Source organism: Emys orbicularis, chromosome 4 (assembly GCF_028017835.1).
Source record: "Emys orbicularis isolate rEmyOrb1 chromosome 4, rEmyOrb1.hap1, whole genome shotgun sequence".
In the NCBI taxonomy this organism is placed as follows: domain Eukaryota; kingdom Metazoa; phylum Chordata; order Testudines; family Emydidae; genus Emys; species Emys orbicularis.
The window spans coordinates 120,293,131-120,312,261 of record NC_088686.1 but is presented as its reverse complement, the minus strand read 5'-3'; the positions used below and the strand labels follow the sequence as shown (position 1 = coordinate 120,312,261).

Here is a 19,131-nt window from a genome sequence, read left to right as displayed (position 1 = left end):
CCCTCCTGTTACGTTTTCTAACAAGCCCCTTTGTGCTTTCCTCTCCCGCTGGGGCGGAGCTCCCTGTAAACACCTGCAAAGCTCCCTCTTCTCCTTCATGTCCCTCCGCAACACTCTCTTTTGCCAGGATGCCTGCGAACAAACCTAACAGCTTAAACTGTCAGCTCTCCGGGGCACGGACTGCAGCTCCTGGTCTGGCATTGCCAAGGGGCCGTGGGTGATGGGAACGGGGACTCCCTCGCCAGCCAGGGCAGAGCTGGCTCACTATACAGGCTCTGCTCCCAGCTCCCCAGGGCCTGGCATGGGGGGGATGTGGAGCATGTCGGGGAGTGACCCGAAAGCACTGCACTACAGCTATTCTCTGCTTCCCTGGGCCCAGAGGGAGGCACTAGGAGCAGAATGCAAGTCCACAGAGCCCTGAGATTGCTCTAAGTTCCACTGCGGGCCGGGGTGGCGCCTGAGAACACAGCGGGTTTTGATCCCCTGCTCCCAGTGCAGGAACGGAGGCACCAGGCATTAGGTCCAGAGCACGTGGCGGACGTTTTTCCAACGGTGCCCAGGAGGCAGGAACCCAGGGGGAGTATTTCCAACCCAGACAGCCTCTCGATGCTAGGAGACCCCGGCTGGAAGGCTGCCTGTTCGAACGGCTCCCTACGCAGATCACGGGGGATCTCGGCGAGGAATGCGTACAGGGGAACACATAGGAAAGAGCTGAGGACCAGTTCCTGGCTTGTACACTCAGCTTTCCCCAGAGCTCTGGCCCCCTCATCCACTGCTCCTCTCCTCCCATAAACAAGGGACGGGGCCTTGCTTGATGAATCCCAGGGCTCCTGAGACAGGCTGCAAAGCAGCAATAACTCTCCCTGGGAGCTGAGCGAGTGGAGGTGCCACTTCCGACAAGGAGCCTTTCCCTTTATGGACTCCTTAGCTCCCAGTCATAAACCTTGCCGCTTTTCTCCGTCAGGGCTGGCCTCTGTAACCCTGTCAGCGGGGCCTTAACTCTGGGACCTACACGGGACCCCCAGCCATAACTTAGCTGCCCGCTCAGATCCCCGAGGTAGGCTGCAGGACTGTCAGCTACCAGTTATTTATTCACTTTAAAAGCAACAATAGCAGCCCCTGCACATGCCCCTGGCTCTGACACTCTATCATCTCCGGGGAGGTCTGAGCAGGCAGAGGAGCGTGTGGATTCCTTTTCTTGTTTCAAGGTTCATGGGACTCTAGCGGCTGGATTGAGATCTCCGGGGATTTCGCTCTTTTGTATCCACACAGCAGGTGCAGCAAGTGTGTGTGTGTGTGTGTGTGTGTGAGAGAGAGAGACCACTGCCCTCTACTGGATGCAATCACAACTGCTCAACTGTGTGCCCAAGCCCCTACTCTGCTTACAGCTAATGGAGATTTTCATTTTGCTCTGAAAGTAGGGGCCTGGGCTTTCTGAAGCAAGATGATCTGAATTAGGAGCCCGCCGTCACTATGAAATTCTAAGCGCTCACGGTGTGAAACAGAGGGACAACTATGCAGTTCTTAAGTGGCCAAACTGAGGGGGGCACAGAGGAACATTTGGGGGGGGCAGAGCGCAGGGGGGGGGAATGCCACCCCGCCCCGCTCTGCCCCCAGCTCCACTTTGGCTCCAATCCCAGCCCCAGCTGAAGGTCGGGCCCCAGCCATGGCCCCGCTCCCGACCCCAGCCATGGCTCTGCTCCCGGCTGCAGCCCCAGCTCCGGCCCCGGCCTCAGCTCCAGTTCTCAGGGGCGGGATGTGGACAGGTTCCACTATGGGTAAGGGGGGGCAGGATGGAAAAAGTTGCGGAACCACTGATCTAAAAGACCGTCAAGCAGTGTTTTCCCCTAGAAAAGGCTCTAGAGCTAAAGCGAATATGGGAAATGGTTCAGATGAAAGCCTTACAAGATGGTTGCTAGAATAGGAGTCGTGACCAGGAACTTGACATGAGCCTCTGGCCCACACAGACTGGTTACAAGCTTCACCACCAGCCTTCATTTAAAATGAATTACTCACAAGCCCCCACCTAAGGGGTAGCCCCCCCCTCCCATAAATTAGCACCACGGGGGCAGAGGGTTGTACTGGGGGCTGTTTGTCGGGGTGGGGGGGAAGAGACAGAGAGGAGAAGAATGAGAGACAAGAAAGAGAGGGATGCTGAGCAAAGAGCCGGCAAACCCCAAACCCCTCATTCCCAGCCCCACCCCAGAGCCCTCACCACCCCCTGCACCCCAACCCCCTGGAAAAAGCCTAGAGAGGGCTTGTGGGGCGCTGGCTGAATGGGTGCTATGAGTGAGGCCACTTTGGTGCCTCCTGTGTTCAGGGACGCAGGACTTTACAAGGAAGGGACAAACACACAAGACTGCATCGATTGAAGATAATCTCAGATTCCATCGTCAATTTCTGTTCTCAGCTGGACAACCCGCAGGGCCCCAGAATTTGAGTAGCTGCTCGGGTCAAAGGGGATAACGGAGTGGTTTAGTGCTGTTAACAGTCAACAGAAATGTTTTATTAACATAGAATCATAGAAGATTTGGGTTGGAAGAGACCTCAGGAGGTCATCTAGTCCAACCCGCTGCTCAAAGCAGGACCAACCCCAACTAAATCATCCCAGCCAGGGCTTTGTCAAGCCTGGCCTTAAAAATCTCCAAGGATGGAGATTCCACCACCTCCCTAGGTAACCCGTTCCAGTGCTTCACCACCCTCCTAGTGAAACAGTGTTTCCTAATATCCAACCTAGACCTCCCCCACTGCAATGTGAGACCATTGTTCCTTGTTTTGTCATTTGCCACCACCAAGAACAGCCGAGCTCCATCCTCTTTGGAACCCCTCTTCAGGTAGTTGAAGGCTGCTATCAAATCCCCCCTCACTCTTCTCTTCTGCAGACTAAATAAGCCCAGTTCCCTCAGCCTCTCCTCGTAAGTCATGTGCCCCAGCCCCCTAATTATTTCAGCCCCCTAAACAGCTTCTTACTTGTGGGGCCAGCCACTCCCATCCCAACGCAACAGGGAGCAGAGGCCTGTATCTTGGTGTTGTGGGTCCCAGCTTCCCTTCCTGCTTATGGACTCAGAGACTCAGGTGCAAATTTCACGACTACATAACTGGAGATCATGCAGCTCACGTGCTGGTGGCTTGGAGGGTGAAATTTCAGTGCCAGGCAGGCGCTAACATTCGTGGGCGAGGGGCTCAGCCCCTTCATGCTGCCTCGACTTGATGCCCCGGCTATTTTTAAAAGGTTAGTTTGGAACACAAGTGAAAGAAAAAGGTTTGCCTCGGGGGCTTTGCCGTGAGCGAGGCGGCGCCGGGCGGGTTTGTACAACACGAGGACGAGGCTGTCTCTTACCAGGCTGGAGTTGGAAGCGTTGGTATCATCGTTCGGCATGGGCAGGTAGACGGCCAACGCCACACAGTTGGCAAAGATGGTCATCAGGATAATGATCTCGAAGGGTCTGTGGGTGGGCATTAAGGAGAAGCACAGAGCTGAGGCACAGTCCCTGCATATGCACCAATTAACGCTAACCACCTCGTCAGCTGGTACAATGCCATGGTACCGGCCATATTTACACAGGAGAGGCCCAGGGATGGACTAGCCAGGGGGGCTGGGGGCACTGGCAGAGCTGGGAGGGACACCCAGGGCTGCAATAACACGGGGTGCGGTTGCCATCAGACCTGCCAACACTCCCACAGTTTCAGAGCCTCTTACAGATCTGGGGCACAGCCCATCAGTCTAAAGGGAAATCAGCCTCCGATTGGCTGCCTTCCCTACTGCCCCACCCCTTGGGGAAGGCTCCCCCTATCCTCTCCTGTGAACGGGGATGGGTTCCTGCCTCCGCTTCTCCCCATCTCCCTCCCACCCTAGGGTTGCCAACTTTCTACTCGCACAAAACCGAACAACCTTGCCCCACCTCCTGCCCCACCCCCTCCAAGGCCCCGCCCCTGCTCACTCCATCCCCCCTCCCTCTGTTGCTTGCTCTCCCCACCCTCACTCACTCGCTCATTTTCACCAGGCTGGGGCAGGGGGCTGGGGTGTGGGAGGGGGTGAGGGCTCCAGCTGGGGGTGCAAGTTCCAGGATGGGGCCAGAAATGAGAGGTTCAGGGTGTGGGAGGGGGCTCTGGGCTGGAGCAGGGGGTTGGGGAGTAGGGGGGGTGAGGACTCTGGGGTGGGGCTGGGAATGACGGGTTTGGGGTTTAGGAGGCTGCTCCGTGCTGGCACTGAGGGGTTTTGAGGGCAGGAGGAGGATCAGGGCTGGAGCAGGGGGTTGGGGCCGGGGAGTGGGTCAGGGGTGCAGGCTCCAGGCGGCACTTACCTCAAGCAGCTCCCAGAAGCGGTGGCATGCCCCCCTCCGACTCCTATGCGGAGGCACAACCAAGTGGCTCTGCATGCTGCCCTGTCTGCAGGCACCGCCCCTGCAGCTCCCATTGGCTGTGGTTCCCGGCCAATGGGAGCTGCGGGGGCGGCGCTTGGGGCAGGGGAAGCTTGAGGGGGGGGTGAAGAACCTCTGCATAAGGAGCAGAGGGGCAAATGTGGGGCTGGGGGAGGGGCTCAGAAGTGAGGGGGAGCTGGGGAAGATTGGGCAGCTAGAGGAGCACAAGACTGATGGGGAGGCACAGAGCTGATGTGGGGAAATGTGGGAGCACATTAGTAAGTGCTGTGGGGCTGCTGTGACCCAGTGACCTCTTGATGCCAACTGGCATAGCAGGTGCAGGGGGTTTTACAGGGCTCTCCTGGGTCAGTTCTATGCACGTTAGGACTCCAGAAGACAGTCTCCAGCAACAGCCAGTAGCCCGCTGGTCATCACAATCATTTTGAAATGTATGCATGGATAGTATTTAAGGAATTATGTCTCTATACTTAAAATTATGTTCTTAAAGCCTTGGGAGCCATGGCAGGTAATCAGGAGGGGACATATCTCAGACAGGTTCCTTTCGGGAAGGGGTTACAGACACTTATCTCCCCGTCTGGTCCTTGTCTGTATTGTGTACAGTCCCTTCACAACAGGAGTCTAGCTTGTGGCTCAGTATGCAACTAATCTAGATTACAAAATTGACAAGAGACTGCAAAATCTACCAGTCCTCGCCTATAGACAGCCCCCCCAACCTGAACCAAATACTCACCAGCAACCACACACCACACAACAAAAACACTAACCCAGGAACCAAACCCTGCTGCAAACCCCGGTGCCAACTCTGTCCACATATCTATTCGCGGGACACCATCATAGGGATCTAACCACATCAGCCACACCATCCGGGGCTCGTTCACCTGCACATCTACCAATGTGAGCTATGCCATCATGTGCCAGCAATGCCCCTCTGCCATGTACATTGGCCAAACTGGACAGTCTCTATGCAAAAGAATAAATGGACACAACTCTGACATCAGGAATTCATAACATTCAAAAACCAATAGAACACTTCAATCTCTCTAGTCACTCAATAACAGACCTAAAAGTGGCAATTCTTCAACAAAAAAACTTCAAAAACAGACTCCAACGTGAAGCTGCAGAACTGGAATTAATTTGCAAACTGGACACCATCAGATTAGGCCTGAATAAAGACTGGGAGTGGTTGGGTCATTACAAAACCTAAACTTAATTTCCCCAATACTAATTTCTCCCTACTGTTACTCACACCTTCTTGTCAACTGTCTGTAATGGGCCACTCTCTTACCACTTCAAAAGTTATTTTCCCTCCCTTGGTATCCTGCTGTTAATTGATTTATCTTGTTAGACTGACCTCACACTTGGCAAAGCAACCCCCATCCTTTCATGTATTTATACCTGCTCCTCTATTTTCCACTCCATGCATCCGATGAAGTGGGTTCTAGCCCACGAAAGCTTATGCCCAAATAAATGTGTTAGTCTCTAAGGTGCCCCAAGGACTCCTCGTTGTTTTTGCTGATACAGGCTAACACGGCAACTACTCTGAAACCTACCAGGAGGAGCAATTAGCACCAGGGGGTCTGGGTTACGAATAAAGATCAAAGGACTGTTTTGAGATAGCCTGGGCTGCAAAAGAGACACTGGGGGCTTCTTTACTTAGGAGGCAAGCTGCCAGCATGACTTGTCTCATGAAACAAGGATCACAGGCTGTAAAAGGTTGGAAGGATTTTGGGGTGAGCATTGCTCTGTACGACATGAAAGTATCGAGTCTAGGTTCTAGAATGCGCGCTCTGATTTTACGTTGTATGTAACCGTTGGTTTCCAATACACGCCCCCCACAGCACGTCTCCCATGCTGGGCGACAAGACAGGCTGGCTAACACAGCAGTTCAGACAATAGAGCTCCTCTGTTGCCCTGCTGTCAGGGGAGGGAGAGATCGGAGCAGCGCAGAGACCCCCAGCCAGGACTGAGAGGAGGAGGAGAAAGACAAGCCCTAGCTGCAAGAGAGGTCACCAGGCTGCTGAGTGGCTCCTGCCTGCTAGATTATCCAAATAAAATCCGTGTCCCGCCTGCTATTCGGATAACAGGGAGTGTCCTGTACGTGCTACACGATCTGCATCAAATAAACTGCTGCGTGTGTCCCTCTGGACACACCCAGTGTGTGCAAAACAGGGCAGCGATCGGAGGTGGGACTGGGGAGCTGTGGGGGGTGTGGTGTACAGCTGCTTTGGGTGCAGCGAACCTGGGACCACTCAGTGAGCGATCAGCACACTCCAACCTCCCAGTGTCCTCTTGGCGTGTGCCAATTGCTAACCCTTCAGTGACAGCAGGACCTGCAGAGGCCTAGAGGGTAGGGCCTGGGGTGCCAGTGGAGGTGAGGAGCTGACCCCCGGTGGGCAGAGACAAGGCTCCCACATGCAAACGGCAGGTTGTAGCAAGGTGCCGCCCAACCCCGGGTACCCGTGTGAAGCGTCACGGCTGGGCACAGAATTCATTCATTTGCATTTAGGGAGAGGCTGGAAGTGTCCCCACCCCCACGCCAGGGAGTATTTCATGCACATTTGTCCAAGTTTGCGCAAATTCAAACTCTGCTGCTTTTTGGCCCCAAGGCGTTGCCAAGTCTGGGGGCTGCAGGTCAGGATTGAGGGGCAGTGGCAGAGCTGTGTTTGGGGGTCTGCTGGCTGGGATAGCAGGGGAGCTGGAGGTCAGGGCTGGGTGTGTGGGGTTTGTCTAGCACCTACCTGCCCCCTGTTTGGCCCGGGACTGCTCTCGGCTCCCTAGTAACAGAGACAGGAAAAGCAAAACAAAAGCAGGGTCTTGCACAAACGTCTCCACTTGTTCCTCTGCCGCAGCAGGACCCAGAGCCCCGGGAAGCGGGGAGGGCTGGGAAATGATGCTCGCCGGGCAATTTTGCAAGGCAAACCAATCCAAATGCTCTCCAGCCATTTAACAGATCCAGTCACCCCTCTGCTCGACAGCCTGGGGGGATGGTGCTGGGGGTTTGCTCCCCAGCGGCTGCCCATCCTGCGCCTGCCGTGTATGTGGAGGTGGATCGGAGATAGCGGGGGAGGCTGGGGGAAAGGGTGTCACAGGACACACAGCTCGTGTCCCTCTGTCATCCCACCCACGGAGCGTGCTGGGTTTGCTTTCATGGGGCCAAGCTGAGAACAAGGCGGCGAAGATTCAATCCGGGGGAAGCAGCGTGGCCTGGCTAGGGGATGAGGCAAAGGCCTAAGACACGTCAGCTGCTACAGACAGTGACAGCCGGAGAGGCCCAGCCATTGGGCTAAAGATCACATCACACCTGAGGTCACTGCGTGGCTGGAGACCATCCACAGTGATGACAGGCTGGGCCCCGACGGCCGGGAGGCCGCGCTGCTCCTGGGACACTCACACTGCAGGGGACATTAGCTGGCGCCTGATCCTCAGAGTGGGGCTCCCCGGGGCCGGGCTCCCCAACAAGGCACTCCTCCCCTCCCTGGAATACACCTGGGCCCAACCCGAGTCTCTGCCTGCCAGGGCACCTGCCTGATGAGGGCTGTGGGGAGGGGGAGGGATTGATAGGAGTCAGCTTTCAATTACCGCGTGCTGACCTGTCCTGCAGCAATTTCACACGCGCTCCTGCACCCGGGGGTAACTGCGTAAAGCATAAGCAACGCTGAGGACAAGGTCTGATGCCCCCATCCTTAGTCCCTTCCCTCTGGGCTCCATTTATTATCCCAACAACCACAAACTCACCCCAGGAAAACAAAACTGCCCCAGCTGGGGCTTTCTACCCAGCCACAGCGCCTAGGGCCTCTCTCCAGCGGCTCCTGCAAGCAACTGTCCTTTGCTACAGCATCTCTCTGCAGACCCCACCTCCCTGCCCCTCCTTAGAGTGAACTAAGCACCTGTCTCTCCTCAGCTAGGTCTTATTAGTGAACAGGGCCAGCTGGCCACAGGCCTGCAGCCCTTAACGGGGCAAGCTGCCCTGTTACACAGGCCAAATGAACACTTTAGATATCTTTGGTAAAGGAAGCCATGTATATCTGCGACGATGTCTTTCGACGACGAACCAACCCCTTCGCCCCGTGGATAAAATCTCCTGGCCGTTCAGCATCCGCCTGCTGCCTAGACCTGCCGTAATCAGCTGACAAGGAGGCCAATGGCTGCTAAAGATGATCCTCTGCTGCCTTAATTTTAGTCGCGTGCCCGAGATGGACATGCTGGCAGTCTGTATATTTCACCCCACACTTCACTGTCAATCACCATCAGCAGCCTCCCATAGCCCTTCCATCCCAGGCTCTCGGGCCTTGAAAAACTCAAGTCCCTTCCCCACCATCTCGTTTCCCTCATTTGCTCCCTGAAAATAACGGTGCTGCCCTGCGTGGAGATCTGCAGAGGGAAAGCGCTCATGAGTTGTTACAGAGAACGAAACCCCCCCTTCCCTCGGGTTTTTCTCCCCTTCTCCAGAGGAGTTAAAGGAGGGACACAGGGATCGAGCGACCCGCCTGGAGTCACACCCAAAGTCAGCGGCAGAAATGGAAACTGAACCCAGGAACTCCTAGTCCCCTGCTTCGCCCACTGCATGCGCTGCCTTTTGTCCCGCAAGGATGGAAGGAGCCTGGGACTGTTCTCTGTGCCTCTGCCATTTGGGGATTTACTCTATGTAGTTCCCTCCCAGATACTCCCTAGAGAAGTATTACCTAGTGGTTGGAGCAGGGGCCTGGGAGCCAGGAGCTCTGTCCCTAATTCTGGTCCTAACCTGCTGCATGCTCGGGTCTTAACTCGTCTGTGGCTGAAGTGCCGAGGGGTGCCAGCCTGGCCCCTTTTGCTGGCAGGAAATGCAGCCAAGTTAAACCAATACAGCCGTTTGGGATCCTGTGGGGGCAGGGTTCCCTCCTGGCTTCTCTCCATTTATGACTCCGGCGAAGCCCTTTGAGAGCATCAGCTCAGCCCTGGCGGCAGCAGCACCAGCATGCATCATAAACCTGTCTCTAGCTGCAGCCTAAATCACACCAGGCCTGGAAATTTGCTGGCTTTTATAGCCAGGTTCTCTGGGGCATGACAGGGAGCAAGCTCCACTGGGCACCGCATAAGCAACCTGCCTTCTGAGCATTGTGAAGCGAGGGTGGAGTCCAGGTGCCATGTATACCTGTAATGGGGCACATGTCCCCCCAGCGCCCCAACACTCCCAAACCCCACTCCGTACACCCCCAGCATGCTCACAAAGCACGGTTACAATTAACCCCCTACCAAGCAACCGGCCTGACCTTTGAGCAAATGCTACCTTGAGTGGGCCAGCCCTCTCTAGCCCCTCAGCCCCAACCTGCCTCTTTCCTTCCCCAGTCCAGCCTCTAGTTGCCTGCTTCTGCCACCATCCCAGCCTCCCCTGACCCCCAGGGCTGCTCTCTGGAGCCTTCTTCCTGCCCCTCTGTTCTCCCAGCCCCGCCAGCTGGATCAGTCCGATAGCTTCACCTCCTGGCTCCCAGCCCAAAAGTGCTCACCCACTCGCCCCCAGCTTGGCTGCCTAGATCCCAGCCCCATCCCTCTTCCCTGGCCTCATCTCTGCTACTTGGCTCAATTGGGGGCGCAGAGGGAGATTTGGGGAGGGGGCGAGCAGAGCGACGCCAGGCAGCCCGGGCCAGCCCCACGTGTCCCGGTTTCAGTTGAGGGACATGTGGTTCCCCTTCTCTTGTGCCAACATTGCGCCAGCCGCGCTCGGTGCCCGCCCTGGTTCCCACGCCCCGGCGTCCTGCCCCAGCCTAGCTCCCTGGGCTCCTCTCGGCCAGAGGTGCTGGAACTAGGCGGGCTGGGGGCTGCCGGCCCCCCCCCACTCCCCAGCTTGAAGTGGTTTCCATCACACACAGGGTTCACAGTTTGGTTCAGTGGCTCTCAGCACCCCCACTATACACATGGGTCCAGAGCCCCTGCTCTCTGCAGCCAGGCCCCGCAGCCCCCGCCCAGTCCAGCAGCGCAGTGCTGCCCCTGGCTCTTCACACCCACCCAGGGCAAGGGGCAGGACTCTGCTGTCATGGGGTCTGCACCTTAACCTTGCACAGCCAGTTCTGCCCCGATACCGATGACGAAAGGCCTCTGCCTGCATCCTGATTGGACGGTAGCAGGTAGCTGCGACACTTTGGAAAGTGATAGTGACAGTGGCTGGGGGTCCGTGCCCCGGGCTGAGCCTCCCCCCAGCCCAGGAGCCATGTCCTGGGGGCTGCTCCTGGCGCTCTGTGGGGTGCTCCTGGCTCCAACCGTGGCTGGCGGTGAGTATGAGGGGGGCTGGGAGGTGCAGGGTGACCCCCTGGCTGGGGGTCTCACTGTAACAGACCGGGCAGCTCTTTCTAATGGCCCCACTCCAGCTGGGCGTGGGGCTGGTGGGTGACACCCACGGGGCAGCTGTGCAGGAGCTCAGATGGGACGTGAGCTCCTCGGGGCCAGGACAGTCTCTTTGTTCTGGGTTTGTACAGCCCCGGCGCAGCCGGGTTCTGGGCCATGGCAGGGGTTCTGGGTGCTGCCCTCATACAGATAAGGAATGGTCCCTTCTGGCCTTGAAATCTACGACCCTCCAGTCCCTCGGCTCCATCTCCTCCAAGGGCTGAGCCCCCATAGCCCTCCTGTCTTTCTTTGGGGGCTCTGCCAGAAATCCCCAACACACCAGCCCAAGAACTGCCCCCGCAGCCCCTAGGGGTGATGTCAAACCAGGGAGAGGAGGTGCAAGTTAAAAAAAGCAACGTATATTGCCACAGCCTGTCCCAGCCAACCGTCTCCCCGCCCCAGGCTGTGTCCTGTGGCAGACTCTGGCAGCTGCTTCCCCTGCAGGGTGGGGGGCTTGTTGTTATCCCCTGTCTCTGGCACAAAAGGGGGGGGCTGCTTGATTGGCCCCCTGAGAACCCCACATTCCTGCAGAACTGCCCTGTTCAGTTCCTGGGAAGGGGCGTGTGCACACATGCATCCCACACACCCAAGGTTCTTTGTCTTCAAATTTTATTTTGTTTAAATTTTCCTGGGAATTTATCAGTGTTAATTACAAAAATTAAAAAAGTGGGTGAAAACCAGTACCAGATATTAACTGACCAGTTTCCTGGGTCAAGATCAGGGTTAATATTGGGGGACGGGAGGACTGAAAAAAAGCAACAAAGAGGGAAAAGTGTTATTGAAAGTCAAAGGAATCTAATGTTGTGGTTTATTTCATGAACTGCATTTAACAGTCTGTGTGTGTGTGTGTGTGTGTGTGTGTGTGTGTGTGTGTGTGTGTGTGTGTGTGCGCGCGCGTAAGTTCCTCTCCAGTGTCTTATTTTAACAGACAGCCTCGCATTGACACTTAGACTAATTCATTATTAACACAAACACATGGACCTTCTGTCACAGGTTGGATTTTCTTACTATAATCAGTATTTCCTTGTACCTGAGTGAGCCAAAATTGGGGTGAAAATCAATAAAAACCAAGTAACAGCTTCTGTAAAAAACGGGAATTTTTCAGTAAAAAGTCAGTTAAAACTGAAAACAAAGTGCCTTACACACCCCACATGCATACACCCCAGCACACACATGTACACACACAGACCACACATGTACCTACATGCAGATATCACATGCACACACCCCACTTGCTGCATACCCTCCCCCCCATACACATGCAGACCGCACATGCTCACCACACACCATAGATATGCACACACACCACAAACGCCCCAGGTTCTGCTGTAAGCAGTTTGACCATCCACCCCTCCCATCTTCAGGGCATTTGCCCATTGGGGGGGGGAGTTCTTAAAGTGGCAATGGACCCCCTATCAATGTCTGACCCCCGTAAACAAGCCACCGGCTTTCAGAGGCGCGGGCTGAGAGATCGTCCTTCCTGATTCCCCGCAGCTCCGCGCAGTGTGAGTTACTGACAGACCCCAGCTTGTCCCTCGCCCAGGATGGGGCTGAGGGCTTGGGGACGTGGCTGGGGGTGGGAGGTCTCTGCTGGTCCCAATGGGTGACCCTGGTGTCCCCTGAGCAAGGGAGGGAAGTTGCTCGTTAACTCAGCCTCTCTCCTGTTGCTTTAGGACGCCACAGCCTGGCCGTGCTAGTCACAATAGTCATTGAGGAAGACTGGGCCCATCACTACTTCATGATCGCCCAGCTGGATGACATTAAGATCCTGTACTACAGCAGTGACACACGAGAAGTTAGAACCACCAAGGAGTGGGCTGCACAGGCCTTGGGCGCTGAGTTTTTCCAGAATAAGACCCAGGAGTTCTGGACATATGATGAGGATTCTAAAGGGGGTATGAGGAGGTTGATGCAGCAGCACAATCAGACGGGCGGTGAGTGTCTGAGAGTTATTGTTATTAATGGGCACGAGAGAGCTGCCTGCTCAGAATCACACCCACTGGGGATCGGGGCCTCTCTGTGCTAGGTGCTGCCCAAACCACAGCTGGCTGGAAAATGGAGCTTTCTTCCCACAGAAAATGTGTTATTCCCGGGAGTGTTTTCATTCCCGATTGGAAGGGAAGTCGGAAATGGGAGGTGTCCGCGAGAAGGAAATTTTTCAGAAATTCCATCTCGGGAGAATCCCAGGCAGGGAGCCGGGCAGCCCCGGGATCTTCCCTTTCAATTTCCCCAACAGAAAATCAATGCTTTCTGGCAAAACTGAAATTTTCTCACCAAAAATTACAATTTTGTGGAAACAGCTGGTTCCATCAGTGGAGAGACTCCCGGAGCTCGGTAACTGTCAAGCAGGTTTCCAGCCCTTTCATCCTTCTTGTGGCTCTTCTCTGAACCCTCTCCAGTTTATCAACTTCCTTCTGGAACGGTTCACTTGCTTGGCACAAGGCGTGCCATGCTGTTAGAGATGGTAATGTGACGATGCCACTGGTCCGGCTGAACGCCCCTCTGACCCCACCCACCCAGAGACATTTCCCAGATTTCAGTGCACGGTCCGAGCTCTCTCCCTCCCCTGCAGGGGTTCACACTGAGCAGATTCATGTAGGCTGTGCCCTGAGCAACCAGGCCCCTGTGGACCCAAGGTTCCAATACGCCTATGACGGGGGGGACTTCATCAGCTTTGACAACCAGACGGGAACTTGGGTCGCGGCCGTGCAGCCGGCCTTCCTCCAGAAGCAGCTCTGGGAGACGGGCAAGACCTGGACTCAGTACGTCCAGTGGTGCCTTCAGCACGAGTGCATGGGGACCCTGCGGATCCTGTTGCAGCAGGGAATGGGAGTGCTGGAGCAGCAGGGTGAGTGAGCAGCAGGGATCTGTCATAGGGAGTGGGCTCTGGGGCACATTGACAGCAATGGGACTTGGACACATTCACAAAGGACATTGTGACCTAGTGGATAGTGCAATTGGCCTGGGACTCAGGACACCTGGCTCTGCCACTGTCCTGCTGGGTGACCTAGGTCCAGTCAGTCCTCCTTTCTGTGCCTCAATTTCCCCATCTGGATAATGGAGATAATGACACCACTCTCCTTTGTAAAGAGTTTGAGATTGACCGATGACAAGCGCTAGATGAGAGAAATGGGTTGTTATTAGCACAGACAGGTTATTAGCTGGTTCTGGCTGCCTGGGCGTCTCCATTCTGCAGGGCCTTTCCCGTTGGCTTCCAGCTCCCTCAGACTTCCCTTTTCAGGCTGAAATGTCCCAGCTCTGGACTGTGAGTTGATTGTTTCGGCATATTTGAGCCGCAAAAGGCCCAGCCCTTTGTGAGTGTGAAAGAGGCGGGGCGGGGGAGAGGGATACACGTTGTCATTATACAAAAAAAAAAGTTGTTTTGAGCTTCTTGTGCCCAGTGCTGGCACCTCCACAGTCGAGGGCAGAGACATGGATGGGGACAGGGACTCAAGGCCGTGGGACAAAGGGATTTAAGCACCTGACGATGCAGATGGGGCCGGCTGAGATTTCCAAACAGAGGCACCTGACTCCCCATGAAATCACTGGGGTTAGGCACTGAGGGGAGTTTGGAAATTGGGCTCTTAGCCCCATAAATCGCACACGCGTGTTTGGGTGGCCCAGTGACAACTTGCCTGGGCATGGCTGTGTTACAGTGTGGGATAGTGTACTGCGAAGGATACCCGGGCCCAGGCCTCTGCTGGAAACTTCCAGTTCAGCTACACCGATGTGAGCAGTTTGAGTGAGTTTGCAGAGGGTATTTACACCAGGTTAACTAGCTCCAGTTACAAATCAGTATAAACGAGTGCAGACCAGGTCTCTCACTCACCTGAATACTTGACATGCTGCGGGGCCTTTATCTCTTGTCTTTTACATGGTCCCAGCCCCTGGCATGTGGCTCACACACACTGTCTCCCTCCAGTGCCCCCCATCGTCTCAGCTTTCCGCAGAGACGCCCCTGACGGCTCCATCACCCTCTCCTGCCATGCCAGGGGCTTTTACCCGCGTCCCATCCACGTCTCCTGGGTGCGGGACGGAGAAGACATCCTGGCGGAGATGGACTCCAGCGGGATCCTGCCCTATGCTGACAGCACCTACTACAGGCAGTCGTCCCTGGAGATCTCCCCACAACAGGAGGACGGGCACCGCTATGCCTGCCGGGTGGAGCACAGCAGCCTGCCGGTGCCCACGCTCGTCTGGGGTGAGGGTGAGGTGAATGGCAGGGCATGGGGCAGGGGACACAGCCCATGGGAATTACAGAGATGGGATGCAGCCCTGCTGCAGGAAGGTCAATATCCCTGCCCATTGTCAGTGTGAACTCTAGCTCTAGGTATTCGTGTGACCCACAGAAATGGCTAATCCCTCAAAGAATCTCATTAAGTTTCTGGCCATGGTGGCATCCAGTGACAGTGAGTTCCACAGGCTGATGTCGTTAGGAGGGAAGGTCTTGGTTGCTGTGTGGCGTGTGTGTCTGGCAGTGCTCAGCAGAGCGCCCGCCCTCCATGCCCCATCCCCGTCACCGCCCGGCTCAGCCTTTCCCCTCCCCCAGAGGCCAGGTCCCTGCAGAGGCCCTTGGGGAGCTGTTCAAGGCAAAGGCCTGTGGGTGCCCCAGGAGGATGCCCCAGCGGTTCCTCCCCCCGGTGACCTGTGCCCTTTTTCATCCCACAGCCCCTGGGAAGAAGGGCACCCTGCCTCCTGGGGCTGTGGCCGCCATCGTCCTGGCTCTGGCTGGAGCCGTAGGGGCCAGCGTCATCCTGTGGAAGAGAAAATCAGCAGGTAAGAGCCGATCCCCACAGAGCCAGGATGTGGGGAGGGTCTGGGGAGTGGGGTGGCCCAGCCAGCCCAAGGGGGAATGGCTCCTCCTACCGCCCCCCAGGACAGGTGGGGCAGGGGCATGGAGCAGGTCTGATCACCGTAGCCCGGCCCTACTGGGGGCAGAGTAGACTCTCTCATTGGCTGGGTGCCATGTGCCCTGCTTGGGGGGGGCACTGGGGTGGGGCTGGCCTGAGCGCGATGCAGTCGGGATTGTGGGGAGCCCCATGTCCGGGGGTTCAGGGTCACCAGGGGGGAGGGGTCACCCTGCTTCCCTGCACTGATCCTCATTCTCTGCTTGTGTTTCAGGCCCCTTTGCTCCGGTAGCCAGTGAATAAATCCTGGGTAAAGGGCCCAGATGCCCCAGTGCATTATGGGTGCGGGGGGTGGTCCCCATGAGGGGAGACGGGAGCCCAGCAGTGATTGGAGATGGGCCCCGATCGCTGGTTACTCTGGGTCTGACAATTCCTCGGCCTGTGAGAATCTGCAAGGCCGTCCCCAGCCATCGTCCAGAGTCAGACAAGCAGGCAAAGGCTGGGGCAAGTGGGGTGTTGTGGGATCGCACCCCTTCTCCGTGGGACAGACTGACCCCCAGCTTGTGATGGTCAGGACACGTCTCTGTACTCTGATCGAGTTCAGCTTGGAGCTATTGCACGGATTTAGTGGGTCAAATAAAAAATCCCAAAGCTGGTCAGAGCTGAGCCACTGAGGCTCACAATGTCAGAGCTAGTTCTGAGCCCGTGTCCGTGGAGCAGGAGCTGCTGACGGATGCGGGCTTGTCCCCCTCTGGCACAGGTGAGGGAATGGCCGACTGGGGCTCTCCTCTTCTGCTACGACTCTGCATTTCTTAAGTGATTTAAAAACTCGTCCTGGCCCAGACCGGCGTTGTGCTGGTGCAGCCCAAACACTGACCAAAGAGAGGGGCCCTGCCCCATGGGGGTCACAATTGACTGTGGTTTCTATCTGCTCTGTCCTCTCTGGGCTTTGGTAAGTAAAAGAGCCGCAGTGCTGGAATGCTGTGCAAAGTGTCTGTGTGTATCCACGTCACAACTACCATGTGCCCACGCCTGGGGGGGATTCTGGGAGGGGGGTTTTAAATGACTGGGGTGTGTTGGGGGGGAGGGGGGGGTTGTCAGTGCTGGTCCTGGGGGCTCACAGCCCTTCCCTTGGAGAGAGGATTCCCCTGACTCCCACCATCCCCAGCCCTTCCCCTGTGGAGGGATCCCCAGCTCACAGACCCCCCCAGCCTTGGGTTCCCTTTGTTAATTTCATCCCACCCCTCCTGCAAAGCACTACAGGAAAGTTGAATTGTGATTAAGGCACCGGACTAAGACTCTGGAGCCCTGGGCTCAATTTCCAGCCCTGCCCCAGCCACCCTGGTGTGACCTGGGGCCCATCCACACCACGCTGGATCAGACCCATTGGCTTGTCTAACCCAGTGTCCCTGGCCTCCTTACATCAGACCTAGGGTTGCCAATTTTGGTTGGACATATTCCTGGAGGTTTCATCTTTACTGAAAGATTAATCTTTAATTCCTGGAGACTCCAGGAAAATCCAGGAGTGTTGGCAACCCTAGTCAGACCCTTACACCCGTCTGGCTTGGTATCCCTCTACCCCCCCACTATGACCTGGCCCAGCCTAACAGGCCCATCTAGCTGGGTCTCTCCTCTCCCTGCTGCCCCAGATCACCAGCTGGATTTACACCAGGGACAAATAGGGCGCAAAGCCCAGGAAATGGGCCAGGAGTGGGGGGGGAGGGGTCAAGGGGCCGGGGCTTCCCAGGGGGTGGATAACACTAGGGGTCGGGTGGGGTCAGTGCCATGGGGCTGAGGGCCTGAGATTGCTGCATGGCCCGCACTGGGCAGTGTGGGGTTCTCTCGCTCTGGCTCAGCTGCTGAACACCCCGCAGTGGGTTGTGTGAGTCGTTGGCAGGCAGGGTGACCAGATAGCAAGTGTGAAAACTTGGGCCAAGGGGCAGGCAGGGGTGATAGGGTCAGACAAAGCCCCGAATCGCGGGCCTATCCTTATAAACTTGGGCTATTTGGTCCCCCCAGTGGGGTCACGCTCCTTCCACCCTTGTGACCGGCTCCAGATGTTCCCCCCATGCCCGGGTGATTTCTCAGAAACCGGCAGAGGGTGGCGCAGGAGCCTCGGGCAGCGAGCCGGGGCAGGGTGTCAGCTCCAGCCTGGGCATGGAGGGACTTCCCAGTGACTCAGCCCAGCAGCCAGAGAGCAGCCATGTAACCGGGCACACGGCAGTGTGGCGTGTGCAGGGCAAAGACCTCGCTGGGGCTTTGGGCACTGCCCACGGAGCTGGGTAGCTAGAGCCCTGCCTGAGAGCCGGGGACTAGGAGCCAGGACTCCTGGGCTCTCTCTCTGGCCCTGGGAGGGGAGTGGGGTCAGGTGGGTTAGAGCAGGAGGCGGGGCTGGGAGCCCAGACTTCTGGGTTCTCTCCCAGCTCTGTGCTGCCTTGCTCTCCCCCTCCGTTGGAACTGGGACCCGCGTGAGTCCCAGCCTGTTACACGGCGGGCCCGGGTCACGCCGGGGCTGGGCGCTCGCGCTGCAAACTCCCGTGGGCTGGCAGCAGTCCCGCCCCGTCTGCCTGCGGCGTGACCCGCGAGCCTCTGGCTCCAGCGAGTGCCATTGCAGGAGGGCGGGGGCCGGAGTTCCGCACCGACGGCCTGCTCGCGGCGCAGGCCCCGCCCCCCAGGCAGCCAGCCAATCGGGAGCAACGGAGGTGGAACCCCCCCCTCGGGAAAACTAGGCGGAAAAGGGCGGACTCCTCCAATCAGGAGCGGGGGTGAGTGGCCTAGCTGCTCTATGAGGCGGGTCTTGCCTCGCTCCTACCAATCGGGTAACTAGGGGCGTGTCCACTCTTTACCAATGGGGAGTGAGAATGGGGATTCGAACGGTGCCTGGAGAAGGAGTGCGCGTGGCCCAGTCCGGCCGTTGGGTTCTAACTGCAGCGGGGAGGACGGACGCAGGCGACTCAACCAGCCCAGGGCAAAGAGTGGGGGGAGGGGTCGTGAGCATGTCCCCTGAGGTGGGGAGGGGAGCGCGGGGCCCCCGGGCCGGTGTTCGAGTCGGGGGGGGGCAGTGGGGTGAGTAGGGGTCTGTCTCCAGGGGAAGGGGGGTGATAGGGCTGTGCCCTGAGGGAGGGGGTGATGTATGGGGGAGGAGCAGCTGAGGGGGAACGGTCCCTGGGGCAGGGATGTTGGGCGGGAGCTGAGGGGGAGCAGTCCCTGGGGCAGGGGTTGGGGGGAGAGGAGCTGAGGGGGAGCGGTCCCTGGGGCAGAGATCCCGAGGCAGGGAGAGCTGAGGAAGTGTTGAGGGGCTGGGCTAGGAGCAGCTAAGTGGGTGTCAAGTATCAGGGGGTAGCCATGTTAGTCTTTATCCACAAAAACAACGAGGAGTCTGGACTAAAGACTAACAGATTTATTGGGCATAAGCTTTCGTGGGTAGAAACCCCACTTCTTCAGATGCATGGAGTGAAAATTACAGATGCAGGTATTTTTATACATGAAGAGAAGGGAGTTACCTTATAAGTGGAGAACCAGCATTGACTGTTGCGCATCAGAGA

The 19,131-nt window shown here is 57.0% G+C and overlaps 1 protein-coding gene and 1 pseudogene across 6 annotated transcripts; one reads left to right on the top strand and one right to left on the bottom strand.

The window, feature by feature from the left end:
• LOC135877808 (voltage-dependent L-type calcium channel subunit alpha-1S-like) overlaps positions 1-3,460 on the bottom strand; it is an 87,768-nt pseudogene extending 84,308 nt beyond the window's left edge.
• Positions 3,461-10,475: 7,015 nt separating this feature from the next.
• On the top strand, positions 10,476-16,570 carry LOC135878368 (class I histocompatibility antigen, F10 alpha chain-like). Of its 6 annotated transcripts, none has more exons than XM_065404012.1 (6): positions 10,476-10,627; positions 12,413-12,673; positions 13,312-13,587; positions 14,662-14,940; positions 15,408-15,515; positions 15,861-16,570. In XM_065404012.1, exons 1-6 carry the CDS (start codon positions 10,567-10,569, stop codon positions 15,887-15,889), a joined length of 1,014 nt encoding a protein of 337 aa, XP_065260084.1. In that variant the 5' UTR covers positions 10,476-10,566; the 3' UTR covers positions 15,890-16,570. The 6 variants fall into 6 exon arrangements, with proteins under 6 accessions (XP_065260084.1, XP_065260082.1, XP_065260087.1 ...); XM_065404010.1 differs by having other exon boundaries at positions 14,662-14,946; XM_065404015.1 differs by having other exon boundaries at positions 14,662-14,951.
• The last annotated feature ends 2,561 nt before the right edge of the window (positions 16,571-19,131 follow it).